Source organism: Choloepus didactylus, chromosome 3 (assembly GCF_015220235.1).
Source record: "Choloepus didactylus isolate mChoDid1 chromosome 3, mChoDid1.pri, whole genome shotgun sequence".
Taxonomy (NCBI): domain Eukaryota; kingdom Metazoa; phylum Chordata; class Mammalia; order Pilosa; family Megalonychidae; genus Choloepus; species Choloepus didactylus.
This window is the reverse complement of record NC_051309.1, coordinates 2,087,236-2,112,665: the sequence shown is the minus strand read 5'-3', so window position 1 is coordinate 2,112,665 and position 25,430 is coordinate 2,087,236. Positions and strand designations below refer to the sequence as shown.

The 25,430-nt window shown below is 57.9% G+C and overlaps 1 protein-coding gene across 1 annotated transcript; it reads left to right on the top strand.

Annotated features, from left to right (window-relative positions):
* Window positions 1-1,848: 1,848 nt before the first annotated feature.
* NELFA (negative elongation factor complex member A) lies at window positions 1,849-25,288 on the top strand. Its single transcript, XM_037829250.1, has 11 exons — window positions 1,849-2,108; window positions 19,990-20,161; window positions 20,391-20,552; window positions 21,199-21,288; window positions 22,523-22,653; window positions 22,751-22,820; window positions 23,130-23,218; window positions 23,896-24,007; window positions 24,092-24,360; window positions 24,429-24,528; window positions 24,612-25,288. The coding sequence occupies exons 1-11, from the start codon at window positions 1,899-1,901 to the stop codon at window positions 24,794-24,796; spliced, it is 1,590 nt and encodes a 529-aa protein (XP_037685178.1). The 5' UTR covers window positions 1,849-1,898; the 3' UTR covers window positions 24,797-25,288.
* The last annotated feature ends 142 nt before the right edge of the window (window positions 25,289-25,430 follow it).

The following is a 25,430-nucleotide window of genomic DNA, read 5'->3' as shown; positions in this document are numbered from 1 at the left end:
TGAGTTCAGATGAGGCCAGGCATTGCTTATTCAGTGTCTCGAGTCCAGATAGATAAGTTAATTCTCGAAGGAAATGACATTGTATCAAATTCAGCAGCTTTGATTTAGCAAGCAACAGTTAGCAACGGTTAGAAACAAAGACATCAGAGCACATTTGTGTGGTTCTCTGCCTCTGAAAAAGGAACAGTTGAGCAGGCAGATGAGTAAGATCTGAGAGTTGTCCAGCTATGAAAATGAGATGACAGACCTATTTGTGATATTTTAAAGATGAATAAAACTCATCTGTTGATATGATAAGGAAGGAGGGGAGGAAGGGAGGGAAGGAGGAGGGAAGGGAAGAGCAAAGCTAGGCCCCCCCCTCCCCCGGGGGCTTCACGCTGTGAAAGGTGGAGCCTGGGGCAGGGATGGGAGGTCTGGAATGGAGATTTGGGAAGAGGCGGTTTCCAGAAATGAGGCGGCCCAGGTTGTCACAGGGGTGGGACCGGGAGCTGGGCAGCCCCTCCTGCCTCACCAAGAGAACTCCCAGGCCGGGTCGCTCCTGTGCACTGCCTGGAGCCTCTGCCGAGCTGCAGGGACAGTGTCCCCTTCTCAGAGGTGGCCCTGGCCGCTCCCCTGCAGACCAGCCCCTGCTCCTCGCAGTTGGTGGCCGCACTCAGGAGCGCGCGGGGGCACTATCCTCCCCGCCAGAGGCCCGTTCCGTTGGCGCCGGTGCCCCCGGCTCTGAGCACCGTGGCCGTCAGGGGCAGGCCATGAGGCTGGCCAGGGCGGGAGAGGACACCCCGGGAGCAGAGGGGCCTCGTGGCCGAGGCCTCAGGTTTGTCCCTTCGTCAATCTTCCCGAGGCTGGCCCCAGTCTGGGGGCGGTGGGATGGGAGCGAACAGCCTCTCCCGCCAAGGAAGGGGACTTGCTTTCAAAGGGGGCCTCGGGAAGAGGCTGGTAACCCCCCACCGAGCACCCGGGGCCGCGGCGCTGACCTCAGCAGGTCGGCGGAGCACCGCGGGCGCAGCGGGCACACGGCCTTCTGTGCTCCGGGACCACAGGGGCGGCGCTCGGCGGAGGGGCAGCGGCCACGTCCCTCCCGGCGTGAGCCCCCAAGCTGCACCCCCGGCCCCGCCTTGCCCGCCCAGCCCGCGGAGGCCCGGGACGCCGCAGGAGCAGACGGGAGGGCGCCGCCGGGCGCTCCCGCACGAGGCGGTTCCCAGATGCCGCCGAGCCCCCTGCCCGAGCCGCCCGGGGCGCTCAGGAACGCGCTGCCCCGCCCGGGGCAGGGCAGGTGGACGCTGCGGGGCGCGACCGGGCCGGGGCTGGGGCCGGGCAGGGCCCCGCTCCGCCGACCGCCCCTCATGCGGGAGACGCCGCGCGGCGCCGTCTGGAGAGGCGGGAGCAGACGACCGTCGGTCCCGCCGGGGCACGGGGAGGCGCGTTCGAGGGCGCGATCCCGGGAAACCGCCGCCGGGGTTCCCACGCGCCCCGCTCCGCCCCGGCGGACACCGAGTCCCCGCCCGGCCGCCCCCAGCTCCGCCAGCGCGCTCCCGTCCCGGGGCGGGTCGGCACGACTCCAACACGCGACGCCCCGCTCTGGCGTCATCTTCCGCGGCCGCCCGGAGAGCCGGCCATGGGCGCCGCCATGATGCGTTACGGAAGCCGACGGTCCTCCCCGCGGCGGCGCCGGGTGGCTCAGGCTCCCAGGCGACGCCACGCAGCTTCCGGGAAGCGCGTCCGCCACTCAGAAGCGCCCTCGCCCGTAGCCCCGCCCCGCGGGGGGGAGGGGCCGAGGCGCCGGTGACGTCACCGCGGCCCGCTGCCCGTCCGGGCGCCGCCATGCTGCGGGGTCCTCGCTGGGGCGCGTAGGTGTCCTCATAAGATGCCGGGTCGGCGGCGCCCGGCCTCCCCCCAAGATGGCGTCCATGCGGGAGAGCGACACGGGCCTGTGGCTGCACAACAAGCTGGGGGCCACTGACGAGCTGTGGGCGCCGCCCAGCATCGCGTCCCTGCTCACGGCCGCGGTCATCGACAACATCCGCCTCTGCTTCCACGGCCTGTCGTCCGCCGTTAAGCTCAAGCTGCTGCTCGGGACGCTGCACCTCCCGCGCCGCACGGTGGACGAGGTGAGCGCGGGCGGCGGCCCGGGGCGGGAGCGAGGGCGCGGGGTCCCCGCCGCGGAGTCTTCCCGGCCACGCCTCCCTGCGGCCCGAGACCCCCGGGCTCTCGTCCCCCCCGACCCTCACCCACCCCAGGACCCTCCCACCCCAGGGCCCTCACCCACCCCCAAGACCTTCACCCACCCCCAGGACCCTCACCCATCTCCAGGACCCTCACCCATCTCCAGGGCTCTCACACCCCCCACAGGACCCTCACCCACCCCAGGGCCCTCACCCCCCAGGACCCTCACCCACCCCCAGGACTCTCACCCACCCCAGGGCCCTCCCACCCCAGGGCCCTCACCCACCCCCAAGACCTTCACCCACCCCCAGGACCCTCACCCATGTCCAGGGCTCTCACACCCCCCACAGGACCCTCACCCACCCCAGGGCCCTCACCCCCCAGGACTCTCACCCACCCCAGGACCCTCCCACCCCAGGGCCCTCCCACCCCAGGACCCTCACCCACCCCAGGACCCTCACCCACCCCAGGACTCTCACCCATTTTCAGGGTCCTCACTCATCTCCAGGGCCCTCACACCCCCCACAGGACCCTCATCCCACAGGACCCTCATCCCACAGGACCCTCACCCACCCCCAGGGCCCTCCCACCCCAGGACCCTCATCCACCCCAGGACCCTCATCCACCCCAGGGCCCTCACCCCCCAGGACCCTCACCCACCCCCAGGACCCTCACCCACCCCCAGGAACCTCACCCACCCCAGGGCCCTCCCACCCCAGGACTCTCACCCACCCCCAGGACCCTCACACCCCAGGACCCTCACCCACCCCAGGACCCTCCCACCCCAGGGCCCTCCCACCCCAGGACCCTCACCCACCCCAGGACCCTCACCCATCTCCAGGGCCCTCACCCATCTCCAGGGCCCTCACCCATCTCCAGGGTCCTTACACCCCCCACAGGATCCTCACCCCACAGGACCCTCACCCACCCCCAGGGCTCTCCCACCCCCAGGGCCCTCCCACCCCAGGATTCTCACCCACCCCCAGGACTCTCACCCACCCCCAGGACCCTCCCACCCCAGGACCCTCACACCCCCCACAGGACCCTCACCCACCCCAGGGCCCTCCCACCCCCAGGGCCCTCCCCCACCCCAGGACCCTCCCACCCCAGGACTCTCACCCACCCCAGGACCCTCCCACCCCAGGACCCTCACCCACCCCAGGGCCTTCCCACCCCCCACAGGACCCACACCCCACAGGACCCTCACCCACCCCAGGGCCCTCACCCCCCAGGACCCTCACCCCACAGGACCCTCACACCCCACCCCACAGAACCCACCCCCCACAGGACCCTCATCCCCCCCCCCACAGAACCCACCCCCCACAGGACCCTCACCCCCCACCCCAGGGCCCTCACCCCACAGGACACTCACCTACCCTAAGACCCTCACCCCACAAGACACTCACCCACCCCAGGACCCTCCCACCCCAGGACCCTCACCCACCTTAGGGCCCTCACACCCCCCACAGGACCCTCACCCCACAGGACCCTCACCCACCCCCAGGGCCCTCACACCCCAGGACCCTCACCCACCCCAGGGCCTTCCCACCCCCCACAGGACCCGCACCCCACAGGACCCTCACCCACCCCAGGGCCCTCCCACCCCAGGACCCTCACCCATCCCCAGGGCCCTCCCACCCCCCACAGGACCCTCACCCACCCCAGGGCCCTCACCCCCCAGGACCCTCACCCCACAGGACCCTCACACCCCCCCCCACAGAACCCACCCCCCACAGGACCCTCACCCCCCCCCCACAGAACCCACCCCCCACAGGACCCTCACCCCCCACCCCAGGGCCCTCACCCCACAGGACACTCACCTACCCCAAGACCCTCACCCCACAAGACACTCACCCACCCCAGGACCCTCACCCACCCCCCAGACTCTCCCCTGTCCCAGTCCTCCTGGGGCAGCAGTGAGCCCCGGGTTCTCTTGTCTTCAGACGGGGCGCACCAGGCCGTCCTTCTGGAGGCAGATTCCTGGCGGTGAGAAGGGGGGTGGGGGGCGAGGATGGACAAGAAATCGAGGGGCGGGCTAGGGGCACCCGTGAGCCGGCCGGAGGGGCCAGAAGACAACGGGGTCTGCACGTCGGGCTCCCGAGGAGGAGGGGGCGCTTCAGACTGTTGGGGAGCTGGGGGTCCCGAGGCGGGGGAGCAGCGGCTCCTGTGTAACCGCGAGGTGCTCCTTTTCCCCTCGGAGGTGCCCGCGGCGGGTGGCTCTGTGTCCTGAGTCGCATCTCGTCAGCCGTGTCCCGGGTCTGCTTTCTGCTTTCTTCCTTGACATCCACCGTGTCGCGCTCTGTGCAGATTAAAAGGAAATAGTTTTTTTAAATGCCCAAGCATCATAGTTACGGAAACATTTCCCAGCAACGACTGCAATTACCATTACATTAGTGTAGCTTATAATTGCTTTTTTGATGGAAAATAAAACCTATACAAAAAGTGCTTAAAACATTGCTTCTGTTTAACACATAGTAGCAAAGCGCCCTGTCCGGGGCCTCGCACCCCAGTGCAGAAGGAGAACTGCGCCTCCTGGGAAACCCACCCCCTGTGGAGTGACCATTTCCTAGTCATTTTTCAATTATGCATCCATTCCTAAACAGCAGGGTTGGTTTTGCCTGTTTTTGAACTTAATACCCTGTTCTCTGCTGTGCATCATGTGTGTGTGTCTGTTTGGGTTGACGTCTTGGCTGTGAGGCATCCAGGCAGAGCAGGACTGCTTCGGCTTGGGTTGCTGTACCCCGTCCGCTGCCCACGTGGGCAGCTCTGTCCACTCTGACAAGGGAAGACAGAAGTTGCTCTCTGCGGCTGTGGGCACTTTTAGGGACGCTGTTGGGTCCTGGGTGCCTGTGAGCCTCCACTCGAGAGTTATGCCGAATTGTCTTTCACAGTGGTCGTAGCAACTCATAAGCCTCCCCCAAACTTGCCAGGCTGGTGGGCAGATGAAGTTCTCACTTGGTGGTTTTGATCTGTGTCTGCCTTCTTGCTAATAAGGATGAACATCTTTTCGTGTTTATTCGCTCTTTAGTTTTCTTTTCTGTGAATTTTCTGTTCATGACTTTTGCCCTTTTTCTCCTGAAGGTCTTTTTTCATTGCTTTATGGGAGCATTCATTGTCTTTTTTAAAGTAAGTGCTGGACACCAGTACCTTTGTCAGTTATGTACATTACAAATATCTTCCTATTTTGCCTTCACTTAACTTTCACTCTGGAAGCTCTGGATGAGCAGAAGTCCTTGGCTTTAATGTAGACGGTTGTATTCGTCTTTTCTGTGATGGTTGTGCCACTGGTGTCTTCCTTAGGAAACGCTTCCCCACCCCGCGGCCGGGAGAGCTCGGCTGCGTCGCCTTGGCAGAGCTGTGTGGTTTTGCCTTTCACCTTGGAGTCTTCAGTCCACCTGGTGATGTCTGTGTGAAGGTGGGGCCGCTTCTGCGCCTTTCCGTGTGGCTAGCCCGTGACTCCACACCATTTGCCGTCCTTCCCCACGGGCTCCCGCTCCGTGGTCCCCGTGCTGTGACCCGTCCCCACCCCGGGGCACCTCCCGCCTTCCTCAGGACAGGCGCAGCTGTGCGTGCCCTTGGCACTCCTGTGCACACTTTCTGTTCACATCAGGTCACACACACACACACAGAGTCTGTGGGGTTTTTAAGACCGAGCTGACTGTCTGGCACATCCTGAGGTGAGATCACTGTCGCCACACCAGAATAGGGTGTGAATAGGGCCTGTGCCTACTCAGGTCTCCTTTAGTATCTGTCATTAAAGTTTTAAGATTTTCTGTAGCCTTCCATCTTACATTCGATTCATTCCTAGGTACTTCCTATTTTTTCAAGTTCTCGTGAATGGTATCTGTTAAATTTTATTTTCTGTTGCTGGTTTATAGCAGTGCAATTGACTTCTTGTTTGTGTTTTATTAGAAAAATTGTAGTTTTACAAAAAAAGCTTGCAAAAAATACAGAGCTCCCACATACCCCCCCATACACTTTGCCTTCATGTGGTATCTTGTTACAATCGGAGAAACAATATTATTATTATGCTACTAACTGTAGTCCATAGTTTACATTAGGGTTCAGTATTTTGTGTTTTGTGGTGTGGTTTTGTTTTTTTAATTTCTATTTTAGTAACATACAACCTTTAATTTCCCCCTTTTATCCATATTCAAATTGATAACTCAGTACTGTTAATTATGTTTGTAATGTTGTGCTACCATCACCACCATCATTACTGAAACTTTTCCATTTCCTCCCAAACAGGCACCCTGCACCCTCTAAGCAGTGGCTGCCCCTTCCCTGCTCCCACCCCACCCTGGTGACCTGCCATCCATCTTTAGATAATGAGTTTGTGACTCGCTTCTGTGCTAAAGTCTTATTTGTTGCAATCATTTTCCTGTAGAGTCTTCATGTTTCTGTGTACGTGATATTATTTTGTTTCTCTTTCTCATGCTTATATCTTTTAAGTTCTGTTTCTATTTCTTGCCTTCCTGTACTCACCAGGAACCTCCAGTCTCTGTCAGAAAGAGTGATAATCACATACATTCTTGTTTCTGATCACATAGGGAGAGCTTGGGGTGTTTTGCCAATAGATATTGTTTCTGGTTGCCTTTGATAGATGTTCTTTATCTGGTTAAGGAAGTTTCCTTCTAATCCTAGAAGATTATTTTTTTTTAATTCTTTTAATCATAAATGAATTCTTGATAGCTTTATTGAGATATAATTCATATACCATACAATCGTCCATTTAAAATGTCAGTTCAGTGGGTTTTGGTATATTCACAGAGTTGTAACTCTCATCCAACATTTCCTTCACCCCCCAAAAAAATGCTTTATCCATTAGCTGCCCCACCCGCCGCCCCAGTCATAGGCAATCCCTAATCTACTTTCTGTCTATAGATTGGCCTGTTCTGGACATTTTGTGTAAATGGAGTCATACAAACATGGCTTTTTGTGCCTGCTTCTTTCACTTAGCAAAATGTTTTCAAGTTTCATCCCTGTTGTAGCATGGATCCGTGTTTCATTCCTTTTTATGGCTGAATAATATTCCATTGTATGGATAGAGTACATTTTACTCATCCGTTCATGAATGAATGAAGCCGATAGAAATCTGGGTTCCTGCCTTTTGGCTGCTGTGCATATTCAGGTACAAGTTTTTGTGTGGACATATGTTTTTGGTTCTCTTGGGTATGTACCTGGGAGTGGAATTTCTGGGTCATATGGTAAATCCATGTTCAATATTTTGAGGAACTGTCAAACGTTTCTGAGCAGCTGCACCACTTTACATCCCCACTAGCGGTGTATGAGGGTCCCGGTTTCTCACATCTTGCCAACATATTATCTGTCTTTTTGATCTAGCCATGGTGGTGTGAAGCTGTATATATCCCCAAAAAACATGTTCTTAATCCAGTCCATCCCTGTGGGTGTGAGCCGCTTTAAGTAGGACCTTCTGATGGGGCTGCTGCAGGTAACGGGGCCCCTTCCGTCAGGATGGGTCTTACCCTATTACGGGAGGCCTTTGCAATCATAGAGAATGAAATTCAGACAGAAGCAACAGGCTGCCATCAGCAGGACCCCAAGGACCAGGGAGAGGCCAGCGGACGCCACCGTGTGCCCGGCCGTGGGACAGGGAGCCGGGACGGCCGGCAGCAGCCCAGAGCCCTGGGCTCCGGGGAGAAAGCCTCCCGCCACGGTGCCGTGGTGCGGTGTTCTCCCGTCTCAAACCTGGGAGCAGCAGTGTTCTCATCATTTAAGCCCGACCACTTCACGGTATTTGCTTGAGCAGCCCGGGAAAGTAGAACAGCCATCCTAGTGGATGTGATCGGGCAGGGATTTTAAATGTCATCAAATGCTTTGGAAAAAACCCTGTGCACAGAGAATCCGCCACATTAACAGAACAGCATTAATTGTGGACCGACCTTGCGTTCCTGAGGTAAGTCCAACTTGGTCATTTTATATGATTGTTCGGTTATGTTGTTCTGGTATTTTGTGTAGGAATTTTGCATCTGTGTTCATGGGTGAGACTGACCTATAGTGTTGCCTTTCAAAATCTTTATCAGACTTTGGTGTTGAGCTTATGCTACCCGCAGAAAAGGAGTTGCAGAGTATCCCCTATGTTTGTCTTCTTTGGAGAGTTTAACAATGTAATTGTTTCTTCCTCAATGTTTGGCTGTGCTTGGCAGTGAAGCAGTCTGGGTCTGCGGTTTTCCTTGTGGGAAGATTTTCATGTATTGCTTCTTAGTTTTATGTTCTTTAAGTTTCGATGGTATATTTTTTCCTGATATTTTTCCTTTTCTTGATCTATCTTACACGATGTTTGTCAATTTTATAAGCTCTTCAAAGTATCAGCTTTTGGTTTTGGTGATGTTCTCTATTGTGTGTGTGTGTTTTCTATTTCATTAAATCCTGCAATTTTGTTATTTTCTTCCTTCTGCTTTTTTGGATTTATTTTGTTCTTTTTCTAGTCTTTAAAATGGATGCTCACCTCATTTTCCAGCCTTTGTTCTTTTTAATATAAACATAAAGGGCCATAAATTTTTCTCTAAGCATACCTGTCCCCCAGAACGCCATTATCTTCAATGCAATCCTGTGGGCTCAGACGTTATTAGTGTTGATTAGGTTGGAAACTATTGATTGAGTGTTTCCATGGAGATGTGATTCAATCAAGTGGGCAGGACAAGACGTTTGATTGGATAATTTCCATGGAGGTCTAAATTCAATCACTGGAGCCATATAAAAGCTGAGAAACAGAACTCAGAGGAGCTACTGCTGAGAGACATTTTGAAGACAGCCATTGAAAGCTAACGCTGACATTTTGGAGAATGCCATTTTGAAACGCAACCTGCGAGCAAGCAGACGCCAGCCATATGCCTTCCCAGCTAATAGAGGTTTTCCAGATACCAATGGCCTTTCTCCAGTGAAGGTACCCTATTGTTGATGCTTTACCTTGGACACTTTTATGGTTTTAAGACTGTAACTTTGAAACCAAATAAACCCCCTTTATAAAAGCCAACCCATTTCTGGTGTGTTGCAAAATGGAAGCTTTAGCAAACCAGAACAATACCTCTAGCTGCATCCATGAGTTTTGATATGTAGTTTTTTAAATTGTCAATTCACATTTTCTAATTTCTGTGTGACTTCTGTGTTATTTAGAAATGTTTCTTAATTTCCAAACATTGGAGGGGGAGAGATGTTAGTTGTATTCTCATTAGTGATTTCCAGCTGTTTGAGCGCTTGTCAGAGATCATTGTCTAAATTATTTCGTTTGTTTGGAATTTGTTATGATTTGCTGAGTGGCACAGTATACGGTCAGTTTTGTTAAAAGCATGTTTATTTATTTGCTAGTTTTCAGATCCATTTCCCAATATATAGTCATCAGGTCAAATTTGTTTCATCATACACAGGTCCACTGTAGTCTTACTGGTTTTTTCCATCTGATTGTTAGTGAGGGGCATGTTCGTCTCCCAGTTATGATCATGGGTTTGTCTGTTCTTCCTTACAGGTCTGTCGACTATTTCCGAATATATTTTGAGGCCATGTTATTAGGTGCATACACATTGAGAATTGTTGTAGCTGCCCGGTGAGCCGGACTGTGTATCTTTAGGTAGAGAGCTCCATATGTGGTAATATTTTATCCTTAAAGACTATTTCTGTTTAGCATTAATATAGGTATGCCAGCTTTCTTTTATTGCTTATATAGAGAGGGGGGAGGTGGAGTGTCTTTTTGGACTTTCTCAATATATGTCACACCAAATTATAATAAACCTCATTTAACTGATTGTGAAAGGATCAGGACATGCTGGGCCATTTACTTTCCTGAAAAGCATCTTTTTTTTCTTTCTTTCTTTCTTTTGGTATTAAAAGTGTTTCTGAGCCCCTCTTCTCCTCTCCTGTCTGGGGGCCTTTCCCCACTGTTTCAGGCCCTGCTGCCCTTGCAGCGGTGTTCCAAAGCCTCAGCTCTGTGGTGCCTCCAGGGCCGCGGCATTGGCCGCAACTTAGGTTTCTGTGAAATCCTGAAACCAGTTCACTAGTTTCGGGAGGCCCTCTTCCTCCTAGAAGTGAAGTAAGCAGCCGTTCCCAGCTAATTGCAGACAGGAAGAGAGAGCCCAGTGATCCAGAATTGTCGTTTGTTTGGTGAGGGGTGCAGCAGGACGAGGTATGCCCTTACTTCTGAAAAATTATTATCCGGGTGGGGAAGTACGAGTGAGATGAGTCCAGGATATAAAGCAGGTGCGCGTGTTTTGCTAACTAGTGTTGTAAAGCTAAGTACTGGCACTGTGGCGTTGGGGTGGTATTTGGAAGGGCTTTGAGGAGGTGAGGAACGCAGCCGCTGGATAAGCCAGAGCTTGTCTAGCCCAAGACCACAATGTTGGCACCCAGGGCGGTTCAGCGAGAGCATGGGGCTGTTGACTCCGAACCTGCCCCACTTCTGGGCTGGCTGCGGGACTCTTGGAGATGCAGTCATCGGTGGCCGGGATGTCGGATCCTCACCCTTCCACAGGTGGGTTTGTGCCTGCTCGAGGTTCCTGCTCAGTCGGGCGAGAGGAAGGCTGAGCTGCGTGTGCCTGTTGCTCTCCTCTGTCCCTGCATTCCTTCTCTCCAGTGTCACAGGACACGGAGGAACAACAAAGACGTGTTCATCCCTAACTGGAAAGCAGAAATCAAAGTGAGGGCATATCTTTAAGCAAAATCTCATTCAAGCTCAAGCTGGTGAATTAAGAGTTTTAGGCTGACAGAGCCAAATATTCCATGTTCTAACAAATCTAAAGTTAGATTTTTTCACATTTCATTTTGCTGCCACAAACTACGTGGGTGTACATTTTCTTGAGTGCCAAATTACTAAAATTTGCATAAGGAAACAATAAAAAATTTTTTTTTAATCTGTGTACTTAAAATCTATCTGGAAAGAAGACCGTTTATTGGCTCTGGAGGTGGAAAGCATCCTCAGGAGGTGTGAGCCAAGGCCCCCGCTCCACGTCGTTCTTCAGTGGGGTCTGCGGCTCACGGCTGCCTGGGGCCGGGTGGGCGAGCTTCCGTTCTGCTCCCCGACCTCACCGCAGGGCTCCTGCAGGCAGGGCACACGCGCCCCCTTCCCCACCCTGCCCGTGTCCTCGGTGTTCACGAGCACCGTGCCCCGCTGCTTTCGTCCCGTCCAGCATGTTGTCATTTAATTTGAGCCCAAGTCCACTGATATTTGATGTAAATGCTATACATTTGGATTCCTATGTGCCGTCTTATTTCGTGTTTTCTCTTTGTCCTGCCTGTTCTGAATTTTTTTTCGCTGTCTCTTTTAGATTGCATATCTTCATGTTCCTTTCCCCCGCTACTGGTTTCTCTTGATTCTAGTAGTTACATTAGAAATTATAACATGCATACTTAAATCCAGGCCCGAGGCTATGCAGCCCCTTCCCCGCCCGTGGCACTTTGACTCCATGTCCTCCGTCGCGCCTGACGAGGTGGCACCCCAACATGTATGTTTCAGCCCCCCCTCTTGGGGACCCACGCGGTTGGCTCCCGGCCCCTCTGGCTTTGCCCGCCTTCCACCAGTGGGCGGAGGGTGTCCTCTGGCGAGGGGCTCTTACCCGTTCTTGCTTATATGAAAATGTCTGTATTTCACCCTCATTCTCAAAAGCTGTTTTTGCGGGGTATAGACTTTTCGAATGGGCATTACTTTCTCCAGCCCCTCTGGCTCCCGGCGATGCTGCTGGCAAAGTACCCATCAGTCGGACTTGCTGCTGGTTCTCTGCCTGCTTCCTCTGAATGCTTCTAACTTAGAGAAAGTAAAAGTCAGGAGTGACGGGCAGAAAAAGCCACCTGGGGAGCTGACAGCAAACAGCATTGCTCCAAGGACAGTTTGCCACTATAAAGTGTCATAAAACCCCCTTCTCTGCATGGCTACAGCTGGTTTACTCGTGGAGAAACTTTGTTCTCCGGAATCAGAGACCTTCGGAAGCTTGGCTGTTGGGAACCTGGGCCTCTGCCTGGAGGGTCTCAGAACCGTGGCACTGGGCAGCCTCCCCCACTGGTGAGAAGGGGCTTTACACACCAACCGGAGGCACGGCAGGACCCTCAGAGCCCCCAGTCCCCCGAGCCCAGGGGCAACACCACCGCATGCCATTTGGGGCGAGGCACCCCGTGGTTCTGGTGCACTCCCCACGGCAGGGAGCCAGTGAAGCTGGCACTGCCACGTTCTCGGCTTTTCCCTGGTGGTCCCAGGCCGAGCAGCCTGGGGCAGCGTCTTCCCTCTGCAGTGCTGTGGTTTCCTGAGAGCTGTGTAAGTGCAGCTTCTTTTTTAAATCTTTCCCATGCAGTTACCATCCACCCCAGCCCGTTGACTCCCTTCTCCCGCTCTGCGGCCCAGCGACGTGCTTGTGAGCCTCTGCGTGGCTCATCCCGGCTGCTTGGGTTCTCCCCTCACCCCGCACAGGCAGCTCCTGTCCTCTTCGGTTTAGTGTGTGTCTCTGCTTGTGCACTTTAAGAATGCAATTCTTTGGGGGCCTTTTTAGAGCTTTCTTGAGGTACAATTGGCATAAAACGAGCTGCACGTATTTAAAGAGCATGGTTTGAAATGTTAATGCCTCGAAAGCCGTCGTCACAGGCAAGAGAATGAACCCGTCCCTCACCCCAAGTTTCCTCGGGCCCCTTGGTGCGCCCCTTCTGCCGCTCCCCCACTCCCTGTGCTCGTGGACCATGGGCCTCTTTCTGGCTCTCCCTGAAGTTGCATTTTCTGGAACGTGATACGGAAGGGACCCTGCGGCGTGCTCGGCCTGGCTGCCCCCCAGCACTGTGAGAAGGGCCTGTGTGGTGTGCAGGGCGCCAGCACCTCCCTTTGCCAAGCAGTGGCTGCCACGTGGGTGTGCCTTGCGCCTGGTCCGTCCGGGCACAGACATTTGGTTTTTCACAGTTTTACACCATCCAATCCATCCGAAACGTACAATCAGGAGCTCTTGGTGTGATCACAGAGTTGTGCCTTCACCACCACAGTCAACGTGAGCACGTTCTCATCGCTCCGCAAAGGAAAAACTTCCCACACCCCTTGTCGGCCCCCCCCCCCCCGCACATTATTGCCACTTAGCTTTGGTGTAGTGAGTGCCTGTGTTACAGCTGACAGAAGTGTCGCAGTGTCAGTGCTGACTGTAGTCCGCAGCTGGCATGAGTTGTTCTCCCCCATTTACAACCCTATCGCTGTCACCTTGTAATAGTGACGGACGTTTATTCTAGCTCAGGGAAGAACCTGCTTACATTTGTACAATTTACCCTAGTCGTCATCCACGGCGTGGCTCACTGTTACACAGCCCCATGTTTGTCCCGTTGCTTGCCCTCTAGTGACGTGCCCGACCCTAGCCTTGCCCTTCCAGCCTCACTCACACTTTGAGTGTTGTGCTGCCGTCGCCTCATCCATCTGCACACATTCCCGTCAGTCTTACTAAAGTCTGCACACCTTACGCATCACCTGCTCACTCACTGCCTCTCTCTCTCTCCTGGTAGCCTGTGCTCTGGGTTGTAACTCCCAGAGTCGCTCAGTGTAATTAGGTCACATCAGTGAGACCACACGGTATTTGTCCTTCCGTGTCTGGCTTATTGCACTCAACACCATGTCCTCAAGTTTCATCCTTGTTGTCGCATCAGGACTTTGTTCCTTCTTCCTGCTGAATAATACTCCATCGTGTGTGTGTACCACATTTTGTTTATCCGTTCATCAGTTGACGGACACTTGGGTTGTTTCCATCTTTTGGCAATTGCGAGTAGTGCTGCAGTGAGCATCAGTGTGCAGATGTCTGTCTGTGTCCTTGCTCTCAGTTCCTCTGGGTATATGCTGTGTAGCGGATGGCCGGGTCATACGGTCCTTCTACACTTAGCTTCCTGGGATACCACAAGCTGTCCTCCAAGACGGCTGCACCGTTTTCCCCTCCCACCAGCAGTGACCAAGTGTTCCTGTTTCTTGACGTCCCCTCCAGCACTGGACGTTTTCTGTTTTTTGATAATGGCTTTTCTAGTAGGTGTGAGATAGTACCTCATAGTGGTTTTGATTTGCATTTCCTAATAGCTGGTGGCAGTGAGCATCTTTTCATGTGCTTTTTAGCTGTTTGTATTTCCTCTTTGGAAAAGTCTTCTGCCATTTTTAAATTGGGTTGTTTGTCTTTTTATTGTTGAGTTATAGGATCTCTTTATATATTCTGGATAGTAAACCTTTATTGGATATGTGGTTTCCAAATATTTTCTCCCATTGAGTAGGCTGCCTTTTTACTTTCTTGACAAAGTCCTTTGAAGCACAAAAGTATTCAGTTTTGAGACGGTCCTATTTATCTATTTCTTCTTTTGTTGCTTGTGCTGTGGGTCTAAGTTCTGAGAAACCACTGCCTACCACAGAATCTTGAAGATGCTTCCCTGCGTTTTCTTCTAGGAGTTTTATGGTCCTGGCTCTTTTGTTTAGGTCTTTGATCCATTTTGAGTTAATTTTTTTGTATAGGCTGTGAGGTAGGGGTCCTCTTTCATTCTTTCGGATATGGATTTCCACTTCTCCCAGCATCATTTGTTGAAGAGACTGTTCTGTCCCAGTTGAATGAACCTGGCCACTGTGTCAAAAATCAGTTGACCGTAGATGTGAAGGTCTATTTCTGAACTGTCAATTTGATTCCATTGGTCGGTATATCTATCCTTAGGCCAGCACCATGCTGTTTTGACCACTGTAGCTTTGTGATATGCCTTAAAGTTGGGAAGTGTGAGTCCTCCAACTTTGTCTTTCTTTCTCAAGATCTTTTGGCTGTTTGGGGCACCTTGCCCTTCCTAATAAATCTGGTGATTTGTTTTTCCATTTCTGCAAAGTAAGCTATTGGAATTTTCATTGGCATTGTGTTGAAATTGTAAATCAATTTGGGTAGAATTGACATCGTAACTATATTTAGGGATGTTTGTTTTTATTTCTCTAGGGTAAATACCTAAGAGAAAAATGGCCAGATCATATGGTACTTGCATATTTAGTTTTTTAAGGAAGTGCCAAACCGCTTTCCCAGGTGGTTGTATCGTTTTCTGTCCCATCAGCCATGTTGGGGGGTCTGGTCACCCTGCATTCTCATCAGTATTCGGCAGGGCCTGTGTTTAGTTTCAGACATGCTAATAGGTGTTCATAGGTACATTGTGGTTTTAATTTGCATTTCTGTAATGACAAATGATGTTGAGCATCTTGTGCTTATTGGTGAACGTCTGTTCAAATCCTTTGGGGCATGTATTTTGTTTTAAATGTTTTTTTATGGTAACATGTATATAACACACTTTCCCGTTTTAGCTGTTTTTAAGTGAACAGTTCAGGGCTCTTCACTGCAATCACAGTGTCGTGCCGCCAGCCCCTCCGCCCGGGGAACCTGGTCTCCGTCCCGTGTGTGCATTTGCATATTCTCTGGATCTCACGTCCGCGGATCGCACGGTATTTGCCCCTTGTGTTGGGCTTATTCACGCAGCACGGTGCCTTCGGCTCCTCCACGTGGCAGCGTGTGCCGGGCCCCCCTTCTGTGGCAGACCCCCGGGCTGCTTCCTGTCTACAAGCCTGTTTGTGAGCTCCGGTTGCAAATACCGGTCTGTGTCCAGCTCTCAGCTCCTTGGACGTTGCGCACTGTGGCCCCCAGCAGCCGCCCCGTCCGCACCGCTGCGCACAGGGTCTGGTTTCCCCGCAGCCTCACCGGCCCGCGCCGGCTTCCGTTTATTTAATAATAGCTGCCGCAGTGATGTGAAGGGGCATCTCGTGGTTTTGATTTGCATTTCCCTGGTGACTAATAATGTTGACTGGGACATGTATTTTTAATTGATACAAGTTATATTGTCTTATATACCCCATTCAGATTGTCCTTTTGTTAAAAATACGTGTTATTTGTAACATTCCCCAGACGTTGCTACTCCTCCAACCCAGGGGCTGGCGAATTGAGCCCGCGGCCTGTTGCGTAGCGGCCGTGAGCTGAGGCGGCCTTTCACGCCGCTGGAGGATAGTTCAGTCAGCGGAAGACCCTGGGCCGGACGGTACGTGGGCCCCGCGGCCAGGCAGCGACCGCCCTGCGCAGAGGGATGTGCTCGGCCGTCTCCTGTCGCTGCTGGCCCCGGCCGCGCCCCCGGGGCTGTCGCGAGTTCTGCTGGCCGGGCCTGGGGGGCGGCCCCCGTTCTCCACCTCCCCTCGCTGCAGATCGGGGGCTGCGGTGCTGCTTCTCGGCCGCCTGCCCCTGGCTGCTGTCCGCCTGCCGCCCTCGTCTGCTGCCTGTGGCCATCCCGGGGGCCCTGGGTGGGATACTCAGCTCCTGCTGGCTCCGGAGGTCGCTGTGCCCTCCGCCGTGCCCTCCCCTGCCTGTCGTGTTTCCGTCTTTCACTGAAAAGAAACCTCTGGTTTAGCGTGCAGGGTCAAGGTTTGGCTCCTGGGCTGAGCCTTGGGGGTTTTGTGCTTCCTGCGGAGGCTCCCCTGGCAGGGCCGCCCTGGTTGGGTGAGGGGCCCCGCACTCCCCGTGGACCCCCGGGGCGTGTTGGTGGGTGCAGGTTGAGGCCCCGTCTTCTCGGGGTTTGCACCTGCAGCGGAGGGCCGTGTGCTGTGGCCCCCGCCTTTCTCCTCTTTGACTTTTCTGTAAAGCACCACCCGCCCTCTCCCCTGCACTTTTCGGTGACGTAAGTGAATTGGGGCTCTGTCCCCTCTCCTCGGGGCACAGCAGCCCGAGATGTGGCCTCCCCGGGGCTCCGGCTTCCCTGTGGCAGAGCTGCAGTCCGTCTGTCGGTCAGTCTCTCTGTCTGTCTGGAAGGCCCTGAGCAGTGCTCACTGCACTTCCGTGATGAAACCCATTTGCGTCCCGGCCTCCGTCTGCCGCCGTCCCTCCTTGAACGGGCCCCTGGCGGTCGCTGCACGGGTGCCCGGGGGTCCCCCAGATCGCCAGTGGGGTGCCCATGGCAGAGGGGGGTAGCTCTTCGTAGTTTCAATCTGCATTTCTCTTACTGTGAATGAAGTTGAGTGTATTTTTGCATTTTTAATAAATCAGAACCATTTTTCTAATGATAGTCTCTCTTTTTAATTGCCTGTGATATGACTGCAAGTATTTTTCCCAAGTTTGTTGTTATTTCTTATAAGTTCATTTATGGGGTTTAGGGTTTTTAGATGTTTTTCACGTAAAAGATATTTGTGTTCAAAAACTCAGCCTCTTTCTTTGGGGCCCCTGGCTTGGGCTCATATGCCTTTCTCACTTAGTCATGGAAAGAAGGGCTCCAGCAGTTTCTTCTAGAACATGTATGATTTTATTTTTCATATCAAAATCTCTGGTCCGTTTGAAGCTCATTCGGGTGTAAGGCGAGAGGTGACAGCTGCCTTGCTCACTCGCGGAGGTCCCCATGCCCTGGAGCACCGAGCGCGGCTGCTTGTGGGCCTCACTCTGCTTGTGGCCTTCTCCTGCTGCTCGTTTATTCGTTTTTCATGGAAGTTTCGCATGAGAGCGCCTGGTCCCCTGAGGAGCCTCTGGGACCGATCGGGGCTGCCCTGAGCGTGCGGGCTGAGAAGCGCGCGGGCCTCCGGCTGTTGGGTTTCCTGCTCCTTTTCACTCACTTGTCTTCTCTGGGGCTCCTTTCACCTTAGGGTGCCCTCTTACGGACGGTCCTGGCTCTTGTCACATGTCTTTTACGTCCCTGTCTCTCCTGCTCGTGTCCTCTCCGCTGTCCTGCCGTGTGCCCTCCTCGCCCTCCGCTCTGCTCTGTGACCCCGTTTTAGCTTTAAGGACCGTGACTGGCCGCGTTGGCGTCTCCTCCTGGGGCGCCCCCGCCCCCCGCCCTGTCGGCCCCGCTGCCGGCTCGAGGCGCCAGCTGTGAGGACTCGTGTGGGCTCTGGGAGCAGCTGCCCCTCGGGTGCCACCCACCCCTGGTTTTTTCTCATACAATTTTTTTATCAAGATGTAATTCACATCCCATAAGATTTGTTCTTGAACATAAAATTGTACATGGAGCGTACAGTCGCTCATGGTTGGGGTGTGGGCACAAGGTGCGCAGCCATCGTCGGCGGTCACCCCCACCCGCCGGTGTCCTCCCTCGTGGACGGAGGCAGTGGTGGCCTCTGGGGCCGGGGCACCAGGCCGTGCGGAAATTCTGTGTAACTGATGATATTGGGTGAAACACATTAACGCGAAACCATTTCAGGCGTTTTGAAGTATACAGTTCTGTGGCGACTCTGTTTAACGTTTTCAGGAGCCCCCCGGCCCCTGCGCCCCTTCACGCCGTGCCCGCAGTGGGTGCGCGGCTCCTGGGGTCCCCCGGGGCGAGGCTGCCCGTGTCCCCCACGCGACCGCACCCACCTCGCGCTCGGAGCCGCGGGGGGCTCCTGGGAGAGCCTCAGAGGAGAGTGACTTTCGTGTCCTTTAGCCAGGGACGCATTTTTACCCTTCATTCATAGTTGGTGACAGATAAAATTATTTAAGTGTTCGTTTTGAGCCCCCCCCTTTTCTAAAGTAGAAAGGGGCTTTAGCTGAATAAGGGGGGTGGTAGGCGGGGCCATTCGGTGACACCCTCAAGACGCCGCCAGCACGAGTTTTAAAGACGTGTCTTTCACCGCATCAGCAGATGGGATTTCCAGCGCGGTCGGGGGCTGCTGAGAACTCCGTCCCTGGGCGCCCGGCCCCAGCGTCTCAGGGCCCCTCTCCCTCGGGCTCTGCGCTGCCTGTCGAGGCCCCGGGTCGGAGCACAGCCTGAGGGCTGCGGGCCTGAGTGCTGTGGGGGTCCCTGCAGCCGGGCGGCCTCTCCCCTCCCTTCTGAGCCTCGGCTGGGGGCAGGGCAGGTCCCCGAGGCGCCCTCCCTGCGTCCTCGGAGCCGGGGCGGGGGCGGCCGGGCAGAACGCGAGATTTGCATTTTGAAAGACCCCACTGCACAAGGAGAATGACTTGGACAAGGGTGGGACGGGCAGTGGTGGCCGTGTCGGGTCGCTGGCCCCCTTCAGGGAGGGGTCTGAGCAGTGCCCAGCAGGGCAGGACCGCTCGTTTGCGCTGCATAACAAGCAGCCCCACATCTCAGCGGGGTTCTCTCTCCCTCACACCGGGGGTTCGGGGACGGGCCACCCCTTCTCTCTCCTGGAGATGCCGCTGGCTCCGCAGCAGAAGAGGCCCCGGGTGCACAGGGTGCTGCCTCTCAAAGCCGCCGCCTGGGAGGGACCTCCCTGGGCTGGCCCAGTGCCCCAGGGCAGCGCCAAGGCTGCACGGGGTCCGCCAGACCCTCACGTCCAGGGCCCGAGGGCTTAGGGGAGGCCTGGCGTCCTCGCCACCACCATGGTCCTGCCTGCTCCCGCGTCTGCCGGTCCTCAGAGGGCCCGTGTCTCCTGCCCGGGGTCTGCTCTGAGTGCCCCTCTGCACCCCAGCCGGGCGTAGCCCATCCCTCTCTTGCACCACGGCCCCGGCAATGGCCTTGCCGGGCTGGCAGGCGTGCAGGTTGCCTCGCGGCATCCCCTGCCCCAGGCCCCTCTCCCCCGCGGCGCGGCCCTCTGCCCGACCCCCAGGCGCAGCGGGGTCCCTGAGCCGCAGCCGAACGTCGTGCCTGAAGCTGCTGCGTGTTTGGGGGCCGCCGCAGCCTGGTGCTGCCCTGGCCCCGACCTTCACCCCCTCGTCCTCCTCAGCAAACCGCCGGCAGGGGCGCCCTCTGCCCCCCGTGGCCCTCCTCAGACACACTGCCGCGGGCCAGCTGGTGCTGGGTGGGCGCCGGGGCTGGGGGCAGGTGGGTACGGACAGAGGGGTGGGTGCTCCGGATCTGCGGGTCAGCTCGCTTCTAAACCCACAGCGAGGGGTCCCCAGAGGGACGGGTGGGCTGCACCCTGCCCGGCACCCTGCTGAGCCCACCCCCTCTTGGCAGATGAAGGGCGCCCTGTCGGAGATCGTGCAGCTCGCCACCCTGGACTCGGACCCCTGGGTGCTCATGGTGGCTGATATCCTCAAGTGCTTCCCCGACTCGGGCCTGCTCAACCTCGACCTCGAGGAGCAGAACCCCAACGTCCAGGACATCCTGGGGGAGCTCCGCGAGAAGGGTAGGCTGGGGGCGGGTGGGCCCCTTTCCGTCGCGCTCTCCCTAGTGCACTGCGGATTCACGGGTGCGCTGGGGGTGCCGCACACGTCTCGCACGCCTGGGAGCGCGCACCCACCGGGGTTGGCCCCCAGGACCTGAACAGCCCGGCAGCGTCGGTGCCCGGATGGCGGCGGTGGGCACGTGCGCTGCGCGGGGCCTGCTCCTCTCACCCGTCGGTTCCGCCTGCGCAGTGAGCGAGTGCGAGGCGTCGGCCATGCTGCCGCTCGAGTGCCAGTACCTGAACAAGAATGCGCTGACGGCCCTGGCGGGACCCCTCACGCCGCCCGTGAAGCACTTCCAGCTCAAGAGGAAGCCCAAGAGCGCCACGCTGCGGGCCGAGCTCCTGCAGAAGTGTGAGTGCCCGGCCCTGCCGGCCCCGCGCCTGTCGCCTGGCTGGGTGCTCATTTGTGAGTTTCTTGTAGGTTTCAGATCCCTGGGGGTCCTCTCCAGAAGACAGAGCTGCACCTGGCGTTTTTAAGGTGCTCATTTCTCGCCCCGCAGAACTGCAAGGCTGCCTTAGATGCCCCACAGCTGGCCACGTCGCCCAGTCCCTGCTGAGGGCTCTGGAGTCGCGCTGGCCTCCAGATGTCCAGTCCTTTCTCTCGTGTCTCCTGAGAGGGGCTTGTCCAGCGTGGGGGTCCACTGGCCGGGGCAGGCAGGGCAGCGGCTTCCTTGAATAGGACAGAAGTGCCAGGTTTCACCACATCTTTTCCCAGCGAGGGGTCGTCACTGCCAGAGACACCCTAGGGTCCTGTTTCCAAGCGGCCCTCGAGTGGCCACGCAGCAGGCACCAGGCCCACCTCGGGCCCTCCGGCCGCGGGCTCCGCTCTCCGGGGTGCAGGGCCGACTCGGCAGAGTAGAGGGTCTGCCCTGAGGACCCTGTGGACCGCGAGCTCTGCCGGCCTCCGAGGATCGGGTGTCTCACGCTTTCCAGGACCCCTCCCCGGAGGTGTCGTGTCCCCAGCGTGAGCACGGATGACGCGGGGCCTTGCCTTGCAGCCACCGAGACGGCCCAGCAGCTGAAGCGGAGCGCAGGGGTGCCCTTCCACGCCAAGGGCCGGGCGCTGCTCCGGAAGATGGACACCACGAGTAAGGCCGCGCGGGGCCCAGGGGAGGGTTTGACTTGGAGACGTGCCGTCTCCTCCGGGTGTGACTGACCTTCCAAGGCCGCCCTCCCGAGGAGGGAGACGGGCTGGTCCTCTCGGCCTCTCCCTGGAGAGCGCTGTGCGGGGTGCCAGGCTGGGGGTCCTCATCTCCAGCCCCCTCCTCTGCGACGGCCATCGCTCATGCCTTAGGTTCCCGGGGCCTGTGACAAAGGCCGCTCTGGGGGCTGCAGACAGCCAAGGTCCGTCTTCTCCGGCTCTCCAGGCACGGGCAGGGGCGGCGCCTTCTGTCCTTCCCGCCTCCTTGGTGGCCCTTGGCTTGTGGCCTCTCCCTTTCTCACAAGGACACTGGCCATCGTATGGGGCCGCCCCGACCCCAGCATGACGTCTCCCTAACTAACTGCAGCCCCCGAGACCTCCAAACCAGGCCCCTCACAGGTCCCGGGGTCGGGGGGTGCGTCTGGCCTGGGGGCTCCCTCCCAGCTCGGCGGCTTCCGGCGCCTCCCCCAGGCCCGAGCGGTGGCCCCGGTGGGGGCGGCCTGTGTGGTGTCGTTGCTGCGCGTCTATGGCTGTGGAGCTGGGAGGAGCCCCTCGGCGCACAGTGGGTGGACGGCCTCCCAAGGAGGGGGCGGCGGGCCCAGTGGGCAGTGTCCCTGCAGCTTGCCGCCCGCCCCTGCCCTGCTCCTGCCCTGCGCCAGCCGCGGGCTCCCCCCGCCCACAGAGGCCTTTGCTCCTTCCGCTCCGGCGGCCAGCTGGCGCCCCAGGATTCCGGGGCCCTTGGCCTGGCATTCCCAGCACCCCCCACCCGACGCTCCTGCGCTGTAACGGCTGTCGGCTCACGGCCCCCGGGGCATCCTCCTCCACCTTCCTGCCCGTACCCTTGTGAGCGCCTGGCAGGCGGACAGGAGGCTGGGCAGCTGAGCGTGTCCGTCCTTGGCGCACTGCGTTGAGCAGGGACCCAGCCGCTCACACCCACGGCCCTGGGCTCAGGCCCCAGCGAGGCCTGGGGGGTCCCCACGGGTGGGCCGGTTCCCTGGAAGGGCAGGGGCCACGCACCAGCCGGATGGGGAAGACCCATCATGGGCAGTGGCTGGGGTTCCGCAGGGCACCCCGTGTGGTTGGGGGGCTCTGTGGGGCTCCCCGCTGGCAGGACCCCCTGCCCTGGGAAGGTGGCCAGTCCCAGGGTGTGGGCCTCACCAGCTGTGCCCCCCGCCCCGCAGCCCCACTCAGAGGCATCCCGAAGCAGGCGCCGTTCCGGAGCCCCAGCACCCCCAGTGTCTTCAGCCCTGCCGGGAGCCGGACCCCCATCCCACCGTCGAGGACACCCCTGCGCAAGGAAAGGGGAGTGAAGGTGGGCAGGCCGCGTCCCGCTGCTGCCGGGCACCCCCCAGCATGAGCCCCCCACCTCACCTGGCCCGAGCTCAGTGCGGGTGGGTTTGTCTCGGCAGCTGCTCGACATCTCAGAGCTGGACATGGTGGGCGCCGGCCGGGAGGCCAAGAGGCGAAGGAAGACGCTAGGTGGGTGTCGGGGGCCCCCAGGTGCTGGGGTGGCCAGGCCCGCTGAGCGTGCACGTGGGCGTGTCCTCGCCGTCCCTCGTCCTGTGGGCGGCCTGGAGGCTTCTGTTTCCCCAAGAGGCGAGTCTAGCGGGAGAGGAGTTGGCGTTGGCACCGTCTTCCCAGGGTGGGATCTTTGACGCCGACCTGGCCAGCGGCAGCGCCGTGCGCCAGCCCGGGTGGGCAGCAGGCACCCCTGGGCCCGGGGTAGGGCCTTCTTGGGGCGCAGGGGCCACCACCGGGGGCTGGAGAGGACCCTGCTTTTGTCAGCAGAAGCGGAAGTGGTGGAAAAGCAGGCCAAGGAGGAGGCCGTCATCGAGAGCGCCACGCCGGACTACGCAGCCGGCCTGGTGTCCACGCAGGTAGGCCTGTCTCCCCGCCCCGCCCACGCCCGCTGCCCGCCGCTCCGTTTCGGCGAGTGTACACGTGCGTGTATATATATGTACGTACGTATGTGGCAGTGCTGTATGTATGTATACGCATATATATACGAGAGATGGCGCAGGGCCCGGAGACCCCAGTGTGCTGCCAGACGGGGGCTGGACACTCGTTTCTGCTCAGTGCACTTGCTTCAGGCCTCCTTGGGCAAGTTCCCCCATTTCTGTGCTTCGGTTTCCCCTTTTGTCAGACAGCAGTGGTGATGCCAGCCTTGCAGGTGGTTGTGAGACGGAGACCTGGGTCTGGGAGGCGAGCCGGGCTGGTTGTGTGGGGGGCCCAGGAGGTCAGGGCTTCAGGGGCGTGAGGGGCTGAGGGCCCAGCTGTGGGGTCCACCTGGGTCTGCCCCCTGCCCGAGCTGCTGGCGGGTGCGTCTGGAGAAGGGGCTTTTTCCATGTGCACAGCTCGTTGTGTTTCTCCGAGTGAACGGGCTTTTCTCTCATAATGTGCTCCGGGGTAAGACGACGTGGCTGCCTCTGTTTCCCCAGAGGCGGCTGGCGGGGGCCGCCGTCTCCTGGCCCCTCTCCCCTGTGCCGAGGGGTCTTGTGGCCCTGAGCAGGTGCCCTGGGGGCTCCTCCGGAGGGACCACAACTCTGTCTTCCAGAAACTGGGGGCTCTGAACAGCGAGCCGGCACTGCCCTCCACCAGCTACCTGCCCGCCACGCCCAGCGTGGTCCCAGCGTCGTCCTACACCCCCAGCTCCGAGACGCCGCCCGGTGAGCCCCCCGCCCGGCCCGCCACCAGCCCTGGGCTCCGGAAGCCCCTGGCCGCCCCCCGCTCACCGCCCCCTCTGCCTGCAGTGCCGTCACCCCGGGAAGCCAGCCTGCAGGCCAGCCGCCCCCCCGAGGAGCCCGGCACCCCCAGCCCCGTGCCTCCGGCGCAGTTCAAGCAGCGCGCGCCCCTGTACAGCAGCCTGGGCCCGGCCGCGCCCTCGGCACCCGCCTCGCCCCTGACGCCCAGCACGCCCCCCGTGGCCGCGCCCACTGCCCAGACGCCCCCAGTGGCCATTGTGACCCCGCAGACCCAGCCCCCCGCCCAGCAGCAGCCCAAGAAGAGCCTGTCCCTTACGGTAGGTGGCCCTCGCCGGCAGGGGCGTGGGGGCGCCAAGCCAGGGCTAATGCCATGTCCTGCCCACAGCGGGAGCAGATGTTTGCCGCACAGGAGATGTTCAAGACGGCCAACAAGGTCACACGGCCGGAGAAGGCCCTGATCCTCGGCTTCATGGCGGGCTCCAGAGGTGCGTGCCCCCTTCCCCCGGGCTCCCGAGGCGCGTGCCCCTTCCCCCTGCAGCCGGCCCCACAGTGCCCCCCGTCCCCGCAGAGAACCCGTGCCAGGAGCAGGGTGACGTGATCCAGATCAAGCTGAGCGAGCACACGGAGGACCTGCCCAAGGCGGACGGCCAGGGCAGCACCACCATGCTGGTGGACACCGTGTTCGAGATGAACTACGCCACGGGCCAGTGGACGCGCTTCAAGAAGTACAAGCCCATGACCAACGGCTCCTAGGCCCCACGGCGACAGACGGACAGACGGACCACCGGCAGGCCGGGTCTCCTGATGTGCTGCCGAGCCCCAGCCTATTTAAGTTTTTAGATTATTTTCCTGGTTTGGGCTTATTTTTAGAATTTTAATATAGGTTATATTTTGTGTGATTGAAGACACTCTTTTGGATTCACTACTACAGTTTTGAGGGTTAACCAAAAAAGTTGTAACTTGCCAATCTTAGGGACAGCGCTGCCTGTTAGCCTTTTACCTTTTTTATTTTTTCTTAAGAGATCCCACTGACCTCGAGGGGGGCTCGGCCCGGCCGGTGGGTGCCTCCCCACCCTGGGGTTGGGGACCAGGGGCCGCCAGGGGCGCCTGGCAATTCCAAAGCGTGCTGCCCGTGGGGTTTTGTACTCGTCTTTTGTATCGTCGTCAGCATTTAAGACCAGGCTCCGGGCACCTATTTTCTTTGTAAACAATCTGAATAATTAAAGTTTAGCTTTTCTAAAGAAAGCCCAGAGCCGTGTTTGGGGCCAGCCCAGCTGCCGCCCAGCCTGTCCCCCTTCCGGGACCCTGCCGATGGGGGCGACAGCCACCACCGGGGGCCGGGAACAGCCAGCACGTCGGCTCTTGGGACCATTTTACGTTTATTGGG